The 17,284-nt window shown below is 41.4% G+C and overlaps 2 protein-coding genes across 4 annotated transcripts in view; both read right to left on the reverse strand.

The window, feature by feature from the left end:
* The window catches only part of SCAF11 (SR-related CTD associated factor 11), a 70,376-nt gene that overhangs the window by 40,191 nt on the left and 12,901 nt on the right, over nucleotides 1–17,284 (reverse strand). For all 3 annotated transcript variants that reach the window (XM_054024915.1, XM_054024906.1, XM_054024900.1), the window contains exons 2-4: nucleotides 14,290–14,344; nucleotides 9,143–9,223; nucleotides 7,695–7,855 (exon numbers count right to left, since the gene is read on the reverse strand). In XM_054024915.1, the coding sequence (XP_053880890.1) occupies nucleotides 7,695–7,855; nucleotides 9,143–9,203 (222 nt within the window). In that variant the 5' untranslated portion in view covers nucleotides 9,204–9,223; nucleotides 14,290–14,344. The remainder of the gene's footprint in view (nucleotides 1–7,694; nucleotides 7,856–9,142; nucleotides 9,224–14,289; nucleotides 14,345–17,284) is intronic.
* LOC128835435 (uncharacterized) lies at nucleotides 3,142–7,786 on the reverse strand. The gene is made up of 2 exons (XM_054024928.1): nucleotides 4,624–7,786; nucleotides 3,142–3,776 (listed from the first exon to the last, which is right to left on the reverse strand). The coding sequence occupies exons 1-2, from the start codon at nucleotides 5,159–5,161 to the stop codon at nucleotides 3,274–3,276; spliced, it is 1,041 nt and encodes a 346-aa protein (XP_053880903.1). The 5' UTR covers nucleotides 5,162–7,786; the 3' UTR covers nucleotides 3,142–3,273.

Raw genomic sequence — 17,284 nt, forward strand, 5'->3', positions numbered from 1 at the left:
CTCCCTTTGCCCCCATTTAATTGGATTTGGCCTCTCACAAACCCCTGCCACTCTTCTCCTTCTGTCTTATTCTTTTACCTTACAGCCTTCCTTGTATCACCACTACCCTCCACATGATAAAGGTATCCTCTGCTTCCCCACGGATTAAACCCTGGTGGGAGATTGTGTTACTTGCCAAAGTGATGAAGTAACAATTCCAAAGTGCTCAGTGCCAAACGGAAGAACCTATGCAACGGAACAGAGGATTCTTTAAGATCTTCAGAGACTAGCTTTCTATTTATGCTCCTGATCTAGTGGTGGCTGAAGAGCCGTGGTGTCACCAAAATAGAACTTAAATAATGGAGGACAAGACCTGACTAGAAATCACAGGGGCATGCAGAATAGATACTAAAGCAGAGTAGGTGCTGAACAGGAACAATAATTGAAGAGATGCATCTTCTGTGGGAAACCTCTTGCTGACCTCTGTCAGGAGGAAATGAATAAAATGTTCCAGGATGGTAGTTAAGTTCCATAGTGAGATAAAACTGTCAGATAAGAGGATGAATTTTAGTGGGTACCACCTGACTCTTACTAAACAGCTAAGATCCAGGAGTAAGAATGCTACAAAACAGCTTCACAAAAGTAGAATTTCAAGGTGAGTAACATTCTCTTAGGGTATGTCTACACTACGAAATTAGGCCAAATTAATAGAAGCCGATTTTATAGAAATCTGTTGTATACAGCCGATTGCGTGTGTCCCCAGATAAAATGCTCTAAGTGCTCTAGTCGGCGGACCACGTCCACAGTACTGAGGCTAGTGTCGACTTCCGGAGCATTGCACTATGGGTAGCTACCCACAGTTCCCGCAGTCTCCGCCGCCCATTGGAATTCTGGGTTCAGATCCCAATGCCCGAATGATGCAAAACAGTGTCGTGGGAGGTTCTGGGTACATGTCGTCAGGTCCCTCCCCCTCCGTCAGAGCAACGGCAGACAATAGATTCGCGGCTTTTTACCTGGGTTACCTGTGCAGACAACATACCACGGCAAGCCTGGAGCCCGCTCAGCTCACTGTCACCATATGTCCTCTGGGTGCCGGCAGACGTGGGACTGCATTGCTACACAGCAGCAGCAGCTAACTGCGTTTTGGCAGTAGACGGTGCAGCATGACTGGTAGCCTTCATCGGCGATTTGGGTGCTGGCAGCCGTAGGGCTGCATTGCACCAGCCCCTTGCCTTTTGGCAGTAGATGGTGTATTACGACTGGTAACCATCCTATTACAAGTTGGATCATCGCACATTAGCAGAGTCTTCCCTGAGCAGCATATCGTGCAATAGGCCTGAAGGCCATCGTCATCATACAGGAAAAATGTGGCTATCAGTCTTAGTACACTAACTGCCAAGCGCCCAGTATTTGCTGCCAAGCACCCAGAAGATGCCAAGGGCTATCAGTCATGCTGCACCGTCGTCTTAAGATGTAAAAAATAGATTTGTTCTGTATTCATTTGCTTCCCCCTCCCTCCATCAAATCAACGGCCGGCTAAACCCAGGGTTTTCAGTTTAATCTTTGGGGGGACCATTCTGTGTGACAGTTGTTTGTGTTTCTCCCTGATGCACAGCCACCTTTCTTGATTTTAATTCCCTGTACGTCATGTCGTCACTTGGCCCGCCCTCCCTCCTTCCCCTGGTCCATCAGATACTAGTTTCGCACCTTTTTTCAGACCAGGCGCCATAACTAGCACTGGGATCATGGAGCCCGCTCAGATCACCGCGGCAATTATGAGCACTATGAACACCACGCGCATTGTCCTGGAGTATATGCAGAGCCAGGACATGCCAAGGCGAAACCTGGACCAGCCGAGGAGGCTATTGCAGTGCGGCGAAGAGAGTGATGAGGAAATTGACATGGACATAGACCTCTCACAAGGCACAGGCCCCAGCAATGTGGAAATCATGGTGTTACTGGGGCAGGTTCATGCCATGGAACGCCGATTCTGGGCACGGGAAACAAGCACAGACTGGTGGGACCGCATCGTGCTGCAGGTGTGGGACGATTCCCAGTGGCTGCGAAACTTTCGCATGCGTAAGGGCACTTTCATGGAACTTTGTGACTTGCTTTCCCCTGCCCTGAAGCGCCAGAATACCAGGATGAGAGCAGCCCTCACAGTTGAAAAGCGAGTGGCGATAGCCCTGTGGAAACTTGCAACGCCAGACAGCTACTGGTCAGTCGGGAATCAATTTGGAGTGGGCAAATCTACTGTGGGAGCTGCTGTGATCCAAGTTGCCAGGGCAATGAAAGACCTGGTGATATCAAGGGTAGTGACTCTGGGCAACGTGCAGGCAATAGTGGATGGTTTTGCTGAAATGGGATTCCCAAACTGTGGTGGGGCCATAGACGGAACCCATATCCCTATCTTGGCACCGGAGCACCAAGCCACCGAGTACATAAACCGCAAGGGGTACTTTTCAATGCTGCTGCAAGCCCTGGTGGATCACAAGGGACGTTTCACCAACATCAGCGTGGGATGGCCAGGAAAGGTACATGATGCTCGCGTCTTCAGGCACTCTGGTCTGTTTCGAAAGCTGGAGGAAGGGACTTTCTTCCCGGACCAGAAAGTAACTGTTTGGGATGTTGAAATGCCTATCGTGATCCTTGGGGACCCAGCCTACTCCTTAATGCCATGGCTCATAAAGCCGTACACAGGCAGCCTGGACAGGAGTCAGGACCTGTTCAACTATAGGCTGAGCAAGTGCCGAATGGTGGTGGAATGTGCATTTGGACGTTTAAAAGCGCGCTGGCGCAGCTTACTGACTCGCTCAGACCTCAGCGAAAAGAATATCCCCATTGTTATTGCTGCTTGCTGTGCGCTCCACAATATCTGTGAGAGTAAGGGGGAGACATTTATGGCGGGGTGGGAGGTTGAGGCAACTCGCCTGGCCGCTGATTACGCGCAGCCAGACACCAGGGCGGTTAGAGGAGCACAGCAGGGCGCGGTGCGCATCAGAGCAGCTTTGAAAATGAGTTTTGTGACTGGCCAGGCTACGGTGTGAAACTTCTGTTTGTTTCTCCTTGATGAACCCCCCCACCCCACCCCCCGTTCACTCTACTTCCCTGTAAACCAACCACCCCACCCTTCCCTCCCCACTTCAAGCACCTCTTGCAGAGGCAATAAAGTCATTGTTATTTCACATTCATGCATTCTTTATTAATTCCTCACACAAGTAGGGGGATAATTGCCAAGGTAGCCTGGGATGGGTGGGGGAGGAGGGATGGAAAAGGACACACTGCATTTTAAAACTAACTCTTATTGAAGGCCAGCCTTCTGAAGCTTGGGCAATCATCTGGGGTGGAGTAACTGGGTGGCTGGAGGCCCCCCCACCGTGTTGTTGGGCGTCTGGGTGAGGAGGCTATGGAACTTGGGGAGGAGGGTTGTTGGTTACACAGGGGCTGTAGCGGCGGTCTCTGCTCCTGCTGCCTTTCCTGCAGCTCAACCATACGCTGGAGCATATCAGTTTGATGCTCCAGCAGACTGAGCATTGACTCTTGCCTTCTGTCTGCAAGCTGACGCCACCTATCATCTTCAGCCCGCAACTTGCTCTGTTCATCCCACGATTCAGCACGCCACCTCTCCTCTCGTTCATATTGTGCTTTTCTCATGTCTGACATTGACTGCCTCCACGCATTCTGCTGTGCTCTATCAGCGTGGGAGGACATCTGGAGCTCCGTGAACATATTGTCCCGTGTCCTCCGTTTTCTCTTTCTAATGTTCACTAGCCTCTGTGAAGGAGAAACATTTGCAGCTGGTGGTGGAGAAGGGAGAGGTGGTTAAAAAAAAAAAAAAAGACACATTTTAGAGAACAATGGGTACACTCTTTCGTTACAAGGTCGCATTTTTCCTCTTATAGTGAGGGCCTGCCGGTTTGGTATGAGAGATCACTCATGCAGTGCCAGGCAACAGATTTCGGCTTGCAGGCAGCCATGGTAACATGTGGGAATGGTTTCAAACAGCAGCGCCCTCATTTCCCATATCAAGGATGAATTGGGTTGGCCATTTAAAATGGGTTTTCAATGTAAAAGGAGGGGCTGCGGTTTCCGGGTTAACATGCAGCACAAACCCAACTAAACCCCCCCCCACACACACACAGTTCTCTGGGATGATCACTTCACCCCTCCCTCCACCGCGTGGCTAACAGCGGGGAACATTTCTGTTCAGAAGAGCAGGAACGGGCACCTCTGAATGTCCCCTTAATAAAATCACCCCATTTCAACCAGGTGACGAACACTCTCCTGAGGATAACAAAGAGAGATAAGGAATGGATGTTGTTTGCATGCCAGCAAACACCGGGTCCATACGCTGCCATGCTTTGTTATGCAATGATTCCTGACTACGTGCTACTGGCCTGGCGTGGTAAAGTGTCCTACCATGGTGGACGGGATAAGGCAGCCCTCCCCAGAAACCTTTTGCAAAGGCTTTGGGAGTACATCAAGGAGAGCTTTCTGGAGATGTCCCTGGAGGATTTCCGCTCCATCCCCATACACGTTAACAGACTTTTCCAGTAGCTGTACTGGCCACGATTGCCAGGGCAAATTAATCATTAAACACGCTTGCTTTTAAACCATGTGTAATATTTACAAAGGTACACTCACCAGAGGTCCCCTGTGTGCCCTCAGGGTCTTGGGTGAGTTCGGGGGTTACTGGTTCCAGGTCCAGGGTGACAAACATATCCTGGCTGTTGGGGAAACCGGTTTCTCCGCTTCCATGCTGCTGTGAGCTACCTACATTACCTCCATCCTCATCTCCCTCGTTTCCCGAACTCTCTTCCCTGTGTGTTTCTCCATTGACAGAGTCATAGCACACGGTTGGGGTAGTGGTGGCTGCACCCCCTAGAATGGCATGCAGCTCCGCGTAGAAGCAGCAAATTTGCGGCTCTGCCCCGGACCTTCCATTTGCTTCTCTGGCTTTGTGGTAGGCTTGCCGTAGCTCCTTAATTTTCACGCGGCACTGCTGCGTGTCCCTGTTATGGCCTTGGACCTTCATGGCCTTGGAGACCTTTTCTAATACTTTGCCATTTCTTTTACTGCTACGGAGTTCAGCAAGCACTGATTCATCTCCCCATATGGCGAGCAGATCCTGTACCTCTCGTTCGGTCCATGCTGGAGCTCTTTTGCGATCCTGGGACTCCATCACGGTTACCTGTGCTGATGAGCTCTGCGTGGTTACCTGTGCTCTCCACGCTGGGCAAACAGGAAATGAAATTCAAACGTTCGCGGGTCTTTTCCTGTCTACCTGGTCAGTGCATCTGAGTTGAGAGTGCTGTCCAGAGCGGTCACGATGAAGCACTGTGGGATAGCTCCCGGAGGCCAATAACGTCGAATTCCATCCACACTACCCCAATTCCGACCCACAAAGGCCGATTTTATCGCTAATCCCCTCGTCGAAGGTGGTGTAAAGAAACCGGTTTAAAGGGCCCTTTAAGTCTAAAGAAAGGGCTTCGTCGTGTGAACGTGTCCAGGCTTAATTCGATTTAACGCTGCTAAAGTCGACCTAAACTCGTAGTGTAGACCAGGCCTTAGTGCTGTGTACTAGTCTTTTCTCTCCTAGGACACTACTCTAGCCCCACACAATCAGAACAGAGACTGGGAAGAAATCAGGAAACCTTTCTTTTTAAATTTTCAGTTTTTTAAAAATAACAGCAGATCTTAACTGTAAAATGTCATTTGTCATTGTGTATATATTAGTGTTGGTTCCTCTGTAGTAAATAAAAAACTGACAGTAGTTCAAGTCATGTTGAGCAACACTTTTTATCCTTAGTTGTTTTTACAGAATATATTGAAAATAGGCTCCATTTTGGAAAGTGGGGGAAAGAGGAGAGTCTTTCAGATTAGAATTTTCAGGTCACTCCTTAGTTTTTTCCACCCCATGCATGTAGCTTTGCCTTTAAAATAAACCTAAAACCTTCAGGAACTTGTATACAGTGGTATAAAACTAGTTATTGTACATTTCAAAGAAGATACATTATTGTAATATCTTCTGTATTCCGAATTGGGTGATTTCTCATAATTCATAAGTTAAAGTAATTGATATTTATAAATGAATGATGATACAGAAGGATCAAGGTAGGCAAGCAAATATTAAACTACTTCTTCACCCAAATTAAAAAAAAACAAAAAAACTTTAACTATATGACATCATCATACTGCTAGAGGCCAAATATACTTCTATAAAACCACTTATAAATTTCCCCAGCAATGGCATTTTGGTATCGCCCCACCACACTTTACAAAGAAATTTAAAATTATATTTATATAATTACATGGGCTGAAGGGATCCCACAGCCCCAGAGGAGAAAGCAATCTTCATAAAGTTATTTATTTGAGGTTTGCCCTCCACCCCCACTTATCTTTAGCCATGATGGAAAAAGCAGACAGGTCCCCTAGACAACTAACAAAACTTACAGAGAATACAAGCAAACTGAAAAGGTACATCTTTATCTGTCTTAGATAAAGAGACTGTAAGCTGTTTGGAGCAGAAATCACCTTTTATTCTGCTTTCGTATAAAGCCTAGTACAATGGAAGTCTCAATCCTAATCAGGCCTTGTAGATGATACCTATATACAGTAGAGGAAGGCAATGACAATAAGAAAAGCTATTACAGAGGGGAACAAAAGGGCAGAGATCTTATTTTCTAAACATATGATTAGTGATCTGATAAAGCATGCATTTAAACCAAAAATCTCATTTACTCTAGCAAGGAGGATTGTATAGAAGAAAACTCTCATAGGTCTGTATTGTACTGAATGAGAAACTTAATACTAACTCAAAAGGACAGTATTTTATTAAGAAAACTTTTTTTTTTTTTTTACACACATTGGCAACCCAAGCCAGCAATACACAAAACAAATGATCCACTGCTTTTACCTACTTTCAGCTGAAGCTAGGTTTGACAGTCTTGGAAAAATAATAGTTTTGCTGCAGTGGATTCAGTTCTTGAATAAGTGTACACTAGATACAGAACAGAATTAAAAACCATGGAAAAGAAATTTAAGGACAGAAAAAAGTTTTCTACTTACTTTAGACAAGCAAACAGAACCTAAAAATAATTACTGGTTACAGAACAGAGAAATTGTGGTTGTGATTTTAATCTTACACGTCAATTCTTAATATGACCACAATGAAGGATCTGGAGGAAGCAACTTTTCTTAAATTCCTGGAGAGCAGCATCAAGCTAGAAAGTTAGAAAATGAAGCCCCATTGTGCTAGGTACTATACACACACCTATGAAGACAATGTCCCTGCCCAGAAAGGTTTACAAAGTAAGATAAGGGAAGTATAACTAATTAGTGGAATGGAATTCAATCGAACAATTTTTATATAATCAGCAATCGCAAATATAAAGTGGAAATTATCCCCATCTACCCATCAAAATAGCCATAATTAATGGGCAAATTTCTTGTAGGCATCACAAAAGGTGGGAGGTCTTGAGAAAGTCTGATAGCACTATTTATAAACAAATTTAAAGTAAGTAGCTTTCTCCACTGTTCAAATAGAAAATGTAAATAATTTTGAAAATTTGAATCCAATTAGAACACATACTCATAGATTTAAGTAAATGGTCAAAGTGATTAGTGACTACTTTACTTGATCAGTTAATCAGTTATTTTTCCCATTAAAGATTTCAGACACACAGAACACATTACATCTTTGTTCTGAAACTTACTTCAGCCCATTTAAGAATACAGGTCATGCAGAAGAAGTGCCTGCAGTTTTCAGGAAAACCAACCTCCTGTTCTAAAAGGCAGTTTAGACAGATCGGGCACCTGTCAGCTTCATCGTATAACACAGCAGTAGGACAGGAACAGCTTTCTTCATTCTCTTCACCTGTTATTAACATTGACACTTTCAATTATTGTGCATTTCTGGAACTACATTAGATTTGAATACAACAGTTTGAGTTAAAAATAAGTGTGCTAACTCTTAACTGTACATATTTGCATCTTCCTGATGTACTCAAGTTTAATATCTTGTATTTTTTGTAAAGGTAACAACTCATCTAGTTGTAGTAAAGAGCAGAGTGGCAAGTCAATTATCAATGTTTCAGTTGTTTAGTCAAGCTGTTGACCAAAACAGTGATGTTAAAGGAATTTTAACTTGACTGGAAAAAACCTGAAGAGCCTGGCAACCACATAATCCTTACCAGTATTCTCCAGTCAAAGGAATGGAAGTTAGCTCTACATTTGTTTTAAAAAAAATATAAACAGAGGGATGATAAGCTAAATTATTGAACTAATCTAGCCGTATTTTATTTGGAATCAATGCACAATGTAAAAATAGTTCCCTTCTGTCTAAGCCCCCACGCATATGCTTGTGGTGTCTGGGCATAATGGGATGAGTTAAGCATGTCTCCGTTCTAATACCTGGTAAATCAACAAAAACATCTATCCTTAACTTTAGCTTTTTTGTACTTTCGTTCGAATTAAAATTATTTTTTCACATGACTTCCTCCTGACCTATTAAAATACCTACTGTGCATGCTAAATGCAGCAACGTTCTTAATTTTGTTAAATCAAAACTTGTTTTCAAATCAAACCAAACTGAATTCAACCCATAGTTCATGATAGTCAGAAAGGACTAGTTTCATGACACGTCAACTTTAAAGTTTTCACACAATATATTAATTCCTTCACACAAAACAGTGTTTTCATGTTCTCCCACTCACTCATAACTCAAACACAAATAAAGAGATGTTACTCAAATTTACGAAAACTACATTGCTATTAAGTTGCAAACGCTACTAACCCAGGGCTGGCTGGGTTAAGTTGCAAACACTACTAACCTGCCTGCAACTGACTGAGAGGTCTGTTTCTAGAACTGTGATCAGGTTGAACATGTTGCTGTAAAGGATTCAGGGACCTTCCCAGGTAGAAGGAAAAAAAACCCCAAATTTTGCTAACCAGTGTAAATTTACAGATTAAATTCTACAACCTACAATCTACTAATTCAGAGAAAGATCAAATACAAAATCTAAGCACATTGCTTGAACCTGACTACTGGAAATAAAACGTTTTCATGTTTTCCCTAAAATTTTAATTCCAAACATTGTCACTTTATTATAGGACACCACACACAAAAGTTACATATATATATACACACACATGCATAAGTTACCTTCCATTTCTTCATGTTTTTGATCCTCAATATTTGGAATACATTTTTTTTTGTTCTTCATCTCTACTTGGGAAATACAACCTGAAAAATATTGAAGTAACGATTTAGTTTCGCTTACTATATGTTTTACATTCCAATTAAAGAAATTAACCACTATCAACTTTACAAAAGAATTTCCAGTGGTCGCCACTGTTTTATTATATAAATTGGAGAGCAGAGGTATCTGCCAGAGAGAGAAGCAGAATATGGACCATTTAATATGCACATTTTTGTAGCCTGTTTTGATCCCAATGTCTCACTGGACCAGCTCAAGTAAGTGGCTACAGAAATAGTTTAGCCACTGTAAAGCCTAATAAAGAATATCTTTTTTTAATATCAAAACTAGTATTAATACAACTTTACACCTGATATTTTATAGGTGAACTACAAAACAATTTTTAATAAAATATCCCCCAAACTTTTGTAAGATTCTAAAAGGAAAAGTATTATTTTTTATTAAGAAAAATGTGTTCTTCCTTGAAAGTTTCCTTGATAAGTTGGCCCCCTTAGTTCTCATAAGTAGGCTTCTCCATCTCTAGCAAAACTGTAGCAACTATGCTCTGCCATTCCCACCTCAGCAGTTGGGTGTGGGGTGGGGGAGGGAGGGAACAGCAGGATTTGGAAATCACTTAGATGTATACGGAGGAGCGAGAAGAGATGAAGATGATGCTCCAAGCCTGAAGAATAGACACAGTAGCATGACTACAGTGAGAATTAAGAGGGCTTAGGAGGAAGATGTTTTAGCCATGCTGAGTCGAAAGTGTTGTCTTGACATCCAGAAAGAAATGTGAATGAGGCAGGCTGAAATATGAGATTTGAGACTGGTCACAAGTGCAGGTATAGATTTAAGAGTCACCAGCACAGAGGACGCAGCTGACACAATCACCCAGAGGGAAAGGTGTCAACTGAAAAAAGGAAGGCCTAGAAAGGCCCCTGGGACCTACATCCCATTCACTCAGACTGCACGGATGTGATACCACGTAAGAAACAAACAGGTTTGAAGGACGGCCTGTCCATCAAATCAAGAGCTAGACCTATCCCAGGTCTTCTTAGCTGAGGATGGAAAATAGGTGTCTCTTCCTCTCTATCTTTCTCTCTGTGAAGGGTCTCTTTGTTTAGGTCACAAGGTGGAAAAGTAATACTTGCTGCAAGTCACTAAGAATTGTGTAGCAGAATCACCTTTTCCTCTTGTTGCATCTTAGATTCCTAAGTCTTAGAGGAAGAGGAGGGTAAAACCCCAGTAAACATCCAAGTTTCCAGGAGAAAGGCAGAAGTTGGAGACATTTTATAGTTTAAAATAGGTTTATAATACCCAGGAATGTATTCAATTCATGTCCCATGTGCTTGTTACCAGGGCCAGTTAAGAGACAGATTTACTGATGTATCTAGGTATGAAGCCTGCTTGCCTGGAAAGCACGTAGATACAACTGACTAATTCTGGTACCACAGAGGAAGAACACTACTGCAGCTGAGATGGATAGAGGCTCTAAGAGGGAATGAGTGTGGGAGAGGAGTCTATGGACAGAGTATGTCTACACTTCAATTAAAAACCCACGGCTGGCATGTGCCAGCTGACTTGTATTCATGAAGCTCAGGCTTCAGGGCTGTTTAACTGCAGCGTACACTTCCAGACTTAAGCTGCATCCTGAGCTCTAGGACCCTCCAACCTTGCAGGGTCCTAGAGCCCAGGCTGCAGCCCAAGCTCAGAAGTGTACACTGTAATTAAACAGCCCTGCCACAGATGTCTAACTGCAGCATACCTACAACCTTTCTAAGCCATAGCTCACTTTCCAAGCAGCTGCAGCTGCTCTAAGGCCACTTGCTGTAACATGGTAACCTTCCCTTCTCTGAACTCACCACTATCCGTGCTGCTTATTACACCTCTACCTCGATATAACGCTGTCCTCGGGAGCCAAAAAAATCTTACCGCGTTATAGGTGAAACCGAGTTATACTGAACTTGCTTTGATCCACTGGAGTGCGCAGCCCTGCCCCCCCAGAGCACTGCTTTACCGCCTTATATCCAAATTCGTGTTATATCAGGTGGTGTTATATTGAGGTAGCAGTGTACTAAGATTTGATGTTTATATGCGCTTGGATTCCCATTTGCAGCAGTCCCCTTCAACACAGCTAGTAGCTCTTTGTTGAGACTCCCCCTGCTTCCTGACTACACCCACATGCTGTTTTACCAATCTTGTGGTGAGAACGGGAAGGTGAGCAGCATGCTGCTAGGGGTCTTGTGTAGTGCCATTTAATTGGCTACTTCAGGCCACTAAGGGCGTGCCTACAGGGAAACTGACTGGAATAGCTACTGTGGAATAAACTATTCCAGAACAGCTAGTCTGGAATCTCTGTGGACACACTTATTCCAGTGTAAGAGTTTCCATACAGTGACCTATTCTGGAATAGCTACTGTGCTTTAAATTCACACCCTACCTTATTCCAGAGCAACTTCCCCAGGTAGACAAGCCCTAAGTCACTGAATGTCCAGAGTGTGCTTAGAGGGGAGCCTCAGGAGTAGATTTCAAAATAGTAAAGCTATTATGGGAGTATCTTCTGGATCTCTGACTCTCAGAAGAGCACACAGGGAGAGTGTTGAGAGAGGCTTTCTGGATCTAGCATCAGTGATTAACACCTTTGCTGCTTTCCATTTGCTGTCAGGACAGAAAGATCATGTGTGAGAACAGGTGTGTCTAAATACAAAGGAGAAATGTCATTAATGTGTTTTTAAAACCAAGATTTGTAATAGTTACCATTTCCTTTAGCTCCAGATAAATCTAGACTGTTTACTCTACTAGAATGCATAATGTTTCAAACCAAAGGTTTGAAACAGCCTTTCTATTCTAAACCCCTAATTTAATTCCCTTTGTTAAGGTATCTGGCGTTGCTCACTCTGGAAATGAAACCAGACATCTGCAATTTAGATTTTTCAGGACTTCAAGTAGTTGTGTTAAAATAGAACACTTGTTATATTTTTAAACATTGTACTTTTCCCTTTTTGAAATGTACAAGTATAATCAACACCTCTGAAGCTCTCTTTTAAACGCACAATAACCATGAAATTCAAAGTTATATGGTTCCCACAGCAACTGTACCTAGCCAGCTGTTCACATCGCTCTCATATGGTGCTAAATTTTCATCCCCTTGTATATAAATGATTGCCTAGGAAGGAGTACTGCAGAAAGGGATATGGGGGTCATAGTGGATCACAAGCTAAATATGGAATGAGCTGTGTGACACTATTGCAAAATAAGCAAACATCATTCTGGGATGTATTTGCAGGAGTGCTGTAAGCAAGACACGAGAAGTAATTCTTCTGCTCTACTCCACGCTGATTAGGCCTCAACTGGATTATTGTTTCCAGTTCTGGGTGCCACATTTCAGGAAAGATGTTTGTTTAGTTTGTAGAAGACTGTGAGAGAATATCTTCTTAGAATATGACAAGTTTCAGAGTAACAGCCGTGTTAGTCTGTATCCGCAAAAAGAAGAACAGGAGTACTTGTGGCACCTTAGAGACTAACAAATTTATTAGAGCATAAGCTTTCGTGGACTACAGCCCACTTCTTCGGATGCATATAGAATGGAACATATAATGAGGAGATATATATACACACATACAGAGAGCATAAACAGGTGGGAGTTGTCTTACTAACTCTGAGAGGCCAATTAATTAAGAGAAAAAAAAAAAAAAACTTTTGAAGTGATAATCAAGCTAGCCGAGTACAGACAGTGTGATAAGAAGTGTGAGAGTACTTATATGTGCAACGTGCCACAGGTGGCATGTGACTAGGATTCATCACTGAATTTGGTCAGCTGGTTGGATCCTATCTTCCCCGGCTCGGGCCGGGTACTGACAGATAGTAATGTGAATACTGATCCATGCCCTCCACTATTTTCAAGTACATAAAAGGTTGTTACAAGGAGGAGGAAGAAAAATTGTTCTACTTAACTTCTGAGGATAGGAGAAGCAGCAATGGGTTTAAATTGCCACAAGGGCGTTTTAGGTTGGACATTGGGAAAAACTTCCTAGCTGTCAGGGTGGTTAAGCACTGGAATAAATTGCCTAGGGGGGTTGTGGAATCTCCATCATTGGAGATTTTTAAGAGCAGGTTAGACAAACACCTGTCAGGGATGGTCTAGATAATACTTAGTCCTGCCATGAGTGCAGGGGATTGGACTAGATGACCTCTCCAAGTCCCTTCCAGTCCTATGATTTCTATGATCACTGTACAGCAGATGGATACATGTATAGGACAGGAAGTGCAAAATACTGTAATCATCTGCAAGGGGAGTTTGATATAGGCATAGAGTAGTTACCAGAATGGCAATTCAAGCAACAGCACCAGGGTTAATGCCCCATCTCTCAAAAAGTGTCTTGAGATCTTTAATGACAAAAGTTGTACTTAAAAGTGGTAATAGCATAAACTCCAGAGAAGCAGCCAAGTTTAGGCTGACAGGCAAACCCACCTGTCAACTTTCAAGCCTCCAAACATGAGTTGCAGTAGTTTTATTCTCTAGGGTCCTCAATTTTGGCAGCCAACCCACAAATTCATGGTTTACTGTGATTGAAAGCATGCATTTTTTACCGGTGCTTTGTCGGTCTGATCTGTTCTTATGAACAAGTATTCTGAAGTGTTTTGAGCAGAGACCTTGTCAATGTCAATACACTGCCTAATATAAAGAAGAAGGCATGGACATCATGGAACTGGAGAGATGGACATAACTTATGTAGTAGATTTGTTGGGTTTAAGTTATTTATTTATTTATTTTTAAAAACAGTACTTGTTTTGGAGATTTCCTAGCAGGAAAAAAAAAAAAAAAATACTGAGTGTTAGTCTAAAGAAACCGAACATTTTGATGGAGAGAAGCCACAAGATTACAGCTGATTCCAACAAGGTTGATACATTTCTAATCTTATTCCCAGTCACAAACTGACCAACATTTTCAACAACAAAACCAACACAAGAGCTGTTTGCTTTTATTTCACTGAAAAGAAGAATAAAAAGTTATTTCATGAAGGAACTTTGAAAGGCTATTTTTCCCACCTAGTTTTAAAAGGGTACTACAAGGAACATAGTAACACAGTTAAAGATTTTTAAGGGCACTTACGTTATGTTAGCATCCAAGGAGTCTGGAATGTGTTCAACAACTGAGTTTTGATGAACTGTGGAAAACAAAGAATTTTAAGAGCAAATTAAGATTTTTGGAGGAAGGTAGGGAGATGAAAGGACTGTTAGAAGATGAAGTACTTCTCTTCCCCAAAACCAAATATCTTCCAAGTAAATAAACTTTGAGAATGTAAACCTTAAGAATATTTTAGTAGCACTTCTCAGAGCACACTTTATTGCAGTTGTATACCACAACAGTTTAAGTTCTTATTAGAGAAAATTTGCATTCAAAATGGAGAACAATATTCATCTGTCCAGTTTCCTCAGTTTCTTAAACTTTTCTGATTTTGCATGCAAATTGTGAATGTCCAGTAAGGTTAAGACACATTTCTGAGAAATTTTCTATTTGAGTTTTAATTATAGCAAATTTTGTTGACTGCCTTGCACTGCACAATGTATACGCAGCTACAGTCATCCAGGTGTTGACATGGAATATTCAAAAACGAAATGAGTGTTTGCAAATAGTAGCAGCAAAGAGGACATCACGTAAGTATTCCAAAACCAAGAGAAATCCATGCTAAAAATTTACATTTCCTTTACAAGATAAACGTACAAAATACGTTAAGAATAGTAGCAAAATTATAATTGAGAAGATAGTTTTTCAGGTGCTTATAAACTTTCTGTAGAAGTTATCTTTTGGCATGTAATTTCTTGTTTAATCTCAGTCTAGAAATGACTTGTGGGCATAGTTTGATGAAGTTAATTTTTCAGATAACTGAGCAAGAATGTTTTCCACCAATTAAATATGAGCTATTTTAGCTTTAAAATAGCTGTTTATAAATTTCAAATTTAGAGATTTAGGCTGGATTTCAAAAGAAAATTCCAGTCTCTGTCTTAATGCAAGACTAATTTATTTGACATGTGTCAATATATTCTTTTTGAAAATAAGGTACCCAGGTACAGTTCCAAATGCTTCACTTTTATCATGAGGAATAAAGCCCCAAAGATACATACATCCAAATATATCAACACCAAGCCACATATATATATTCCCTAAGAAATAAAATACAATTGTGGTTACTGTATTTCTAAGCATGATCTTATACATCTAAAAATATTCACTAGCATGGCCATTTACATCTATTTTTGAAATAGCTAAATGGTAAAACTATATAAATGTGTTATGATTTAGATAAGGGAGTTCGGACAAATTAGAACATCCATAAGTTAGTTACATTACAAATCTATTAAGGCATTAAACACTACACAGCACAATACAATACAATTACTGAACAGGCAGAAGGGATCAGAGTTTGAGTTGTTAAAGAGTTACACATTTGAATATCCTAAACTATTAAAATTAAAATAGTTACCATAAAGTTGCAGTGGTGTAGAAATAAATCAGATAAAATAAAGAAAAAAACTGGAGGTGCTTTGGATGCAGTCAAGACTCATACATCTACACTCAAAAAATTGTATCTGTTTTTGATGAGTATAACCAGGTGTGACCAAAGATAAACTAATGAAATCTTTAACCATGTAGTTCATTTATATGAAGTGGGAGATGACTGAAGAGAACTTCTCCCCCGGATGCTCCAACTTCCTCTAAGGGCTTTCCTACATACAGGATTACATCAGTTTAACTTAAGGTGTGATTTTAAACCAATTTAGTTACACAGGTGCAAAAGGGTCTGAACAATCTAGTATCAGTTTAAAACAGGCTAAATTTGGTTTAGTATAAATTGAAATAAGCCACTCTTAAACCAAAGCAAGAAGAGGTTTTTCACTGGTTTAAGTAAAACATCTTTATAGAGTATTGACGAAGCCTATGTTGACACCATATTTTTCCACTAGTTCCGTTTTATTTTTATAAATCTTTTGTGCTTCTGCTACAAAAAAGGACTATAAAAACTGAACCATCTTCCTTGACAGTTCTGCTCCTAATGTGTGCTTATAGTCATATCTGGTTGCTTAAATAAAATTACACACACACACTTTAGTACTATTAAACTGGACAGAGTCAACACACTAAAAGCCATCTAGGTTTATTCTGGTTCCTCAATCAAATAGAATCCACCACATTCAAAATATAGGGCTGAGTTCTGCTATTACACTTGTGCTACCAAGCAGACCACATTGAGTTACACATATGTAATGATGGTGAATTTGGCCTGAGTTGTTATTACTGATATCAGCAAAAACTAAAGATTTTCAGATTCCATGTTTAGGTTTCAAAGTTGTCAAATGGGAAAGCTATCTTTTTACTGGTAGGCTGACAAAAAGTGATATGGAAATCATTGACACAAACATGGAATTCATTTAGCTGCTCAGTCACTTTTCAAGATAAAATTATACAGTTTCGCTGGAGTCTCTAGAATAGGCAAATTTGTAACTATTCACCTATATAAATATTCACCCAAATAAGCATACTTCTGTAAAGATGTGTTCAGACTAGGACAACAACCAGCCAGCTACAGCGATAAAAGCAATATTCCAAGAGATTTCCATCCAAACAGCAGAAGTAGGGCAGGCTAGCGAGAATCTTGCAAAAGATTATTTTCAGATAAATTAAGAGATAAAAGACCCCTTTCCTAAAAAGATAATTGTGTCGGATTCCCATTCTTAAGTAGTTTGTGGGCTGTCTCAAAAAAAAAAAAAAAAAAGGGGGGGGGGGAGGGCAGCTAACCATAGCACCTGCAAAACAAATGATGGACCAGGACGATGCCAACACTAAGAATTTAGGAACACAGGAATTGCCAGACTGGATCAGATCCAAAGTCCATCCAAGCCAGTATCCTGTCTCCAACGGTGGCCAGAACCATGTGCTTCAGAGGAACATGTAAGAACCCTGCAGTAGGCAGATATGGGATAATATCGGTCTCATAGTTAGAGATTGGCTTAAACCCTGAAGCACAAGGTTTAATATCCCTTCCATCATCAAAATCAACTGTGGCAACTCTGAATATCTCTTGATATCTATTTAAATGTTAAAAAAG

This window comes from Malaclemys terrapin, chromosome 1, assembly GCF_027887155.1.
Source record: "Malaclemys terrapin pileata isolate rMalTer1 chromosome 1, rMalTer1.hap1, whole genome shotgun sequence".
Lineage (NCBI taxonomy): Eukaryota > Metazoa > Chordata > Testudines > Emydidae > Malaclemys > Malaclemys terrapin.

Bases quoted from the DNA above. Each gene is read 5' to 3' on its own strand.
- LOC128835435 (XM_054024928.1), bottom strand. From the start codon at position 5,161: ATGGAGTCCCAGGATCGCAAAAGAGCTCCAGCATGGACCGAACGAGAG. The intron at 3,777-4,623 runs GTGAGTGTACCT...CTCCACCACCAG, and splicing joins GGGCACACAGGGGACCTCTG to CTGCAAATGTTTCTCCTTCA.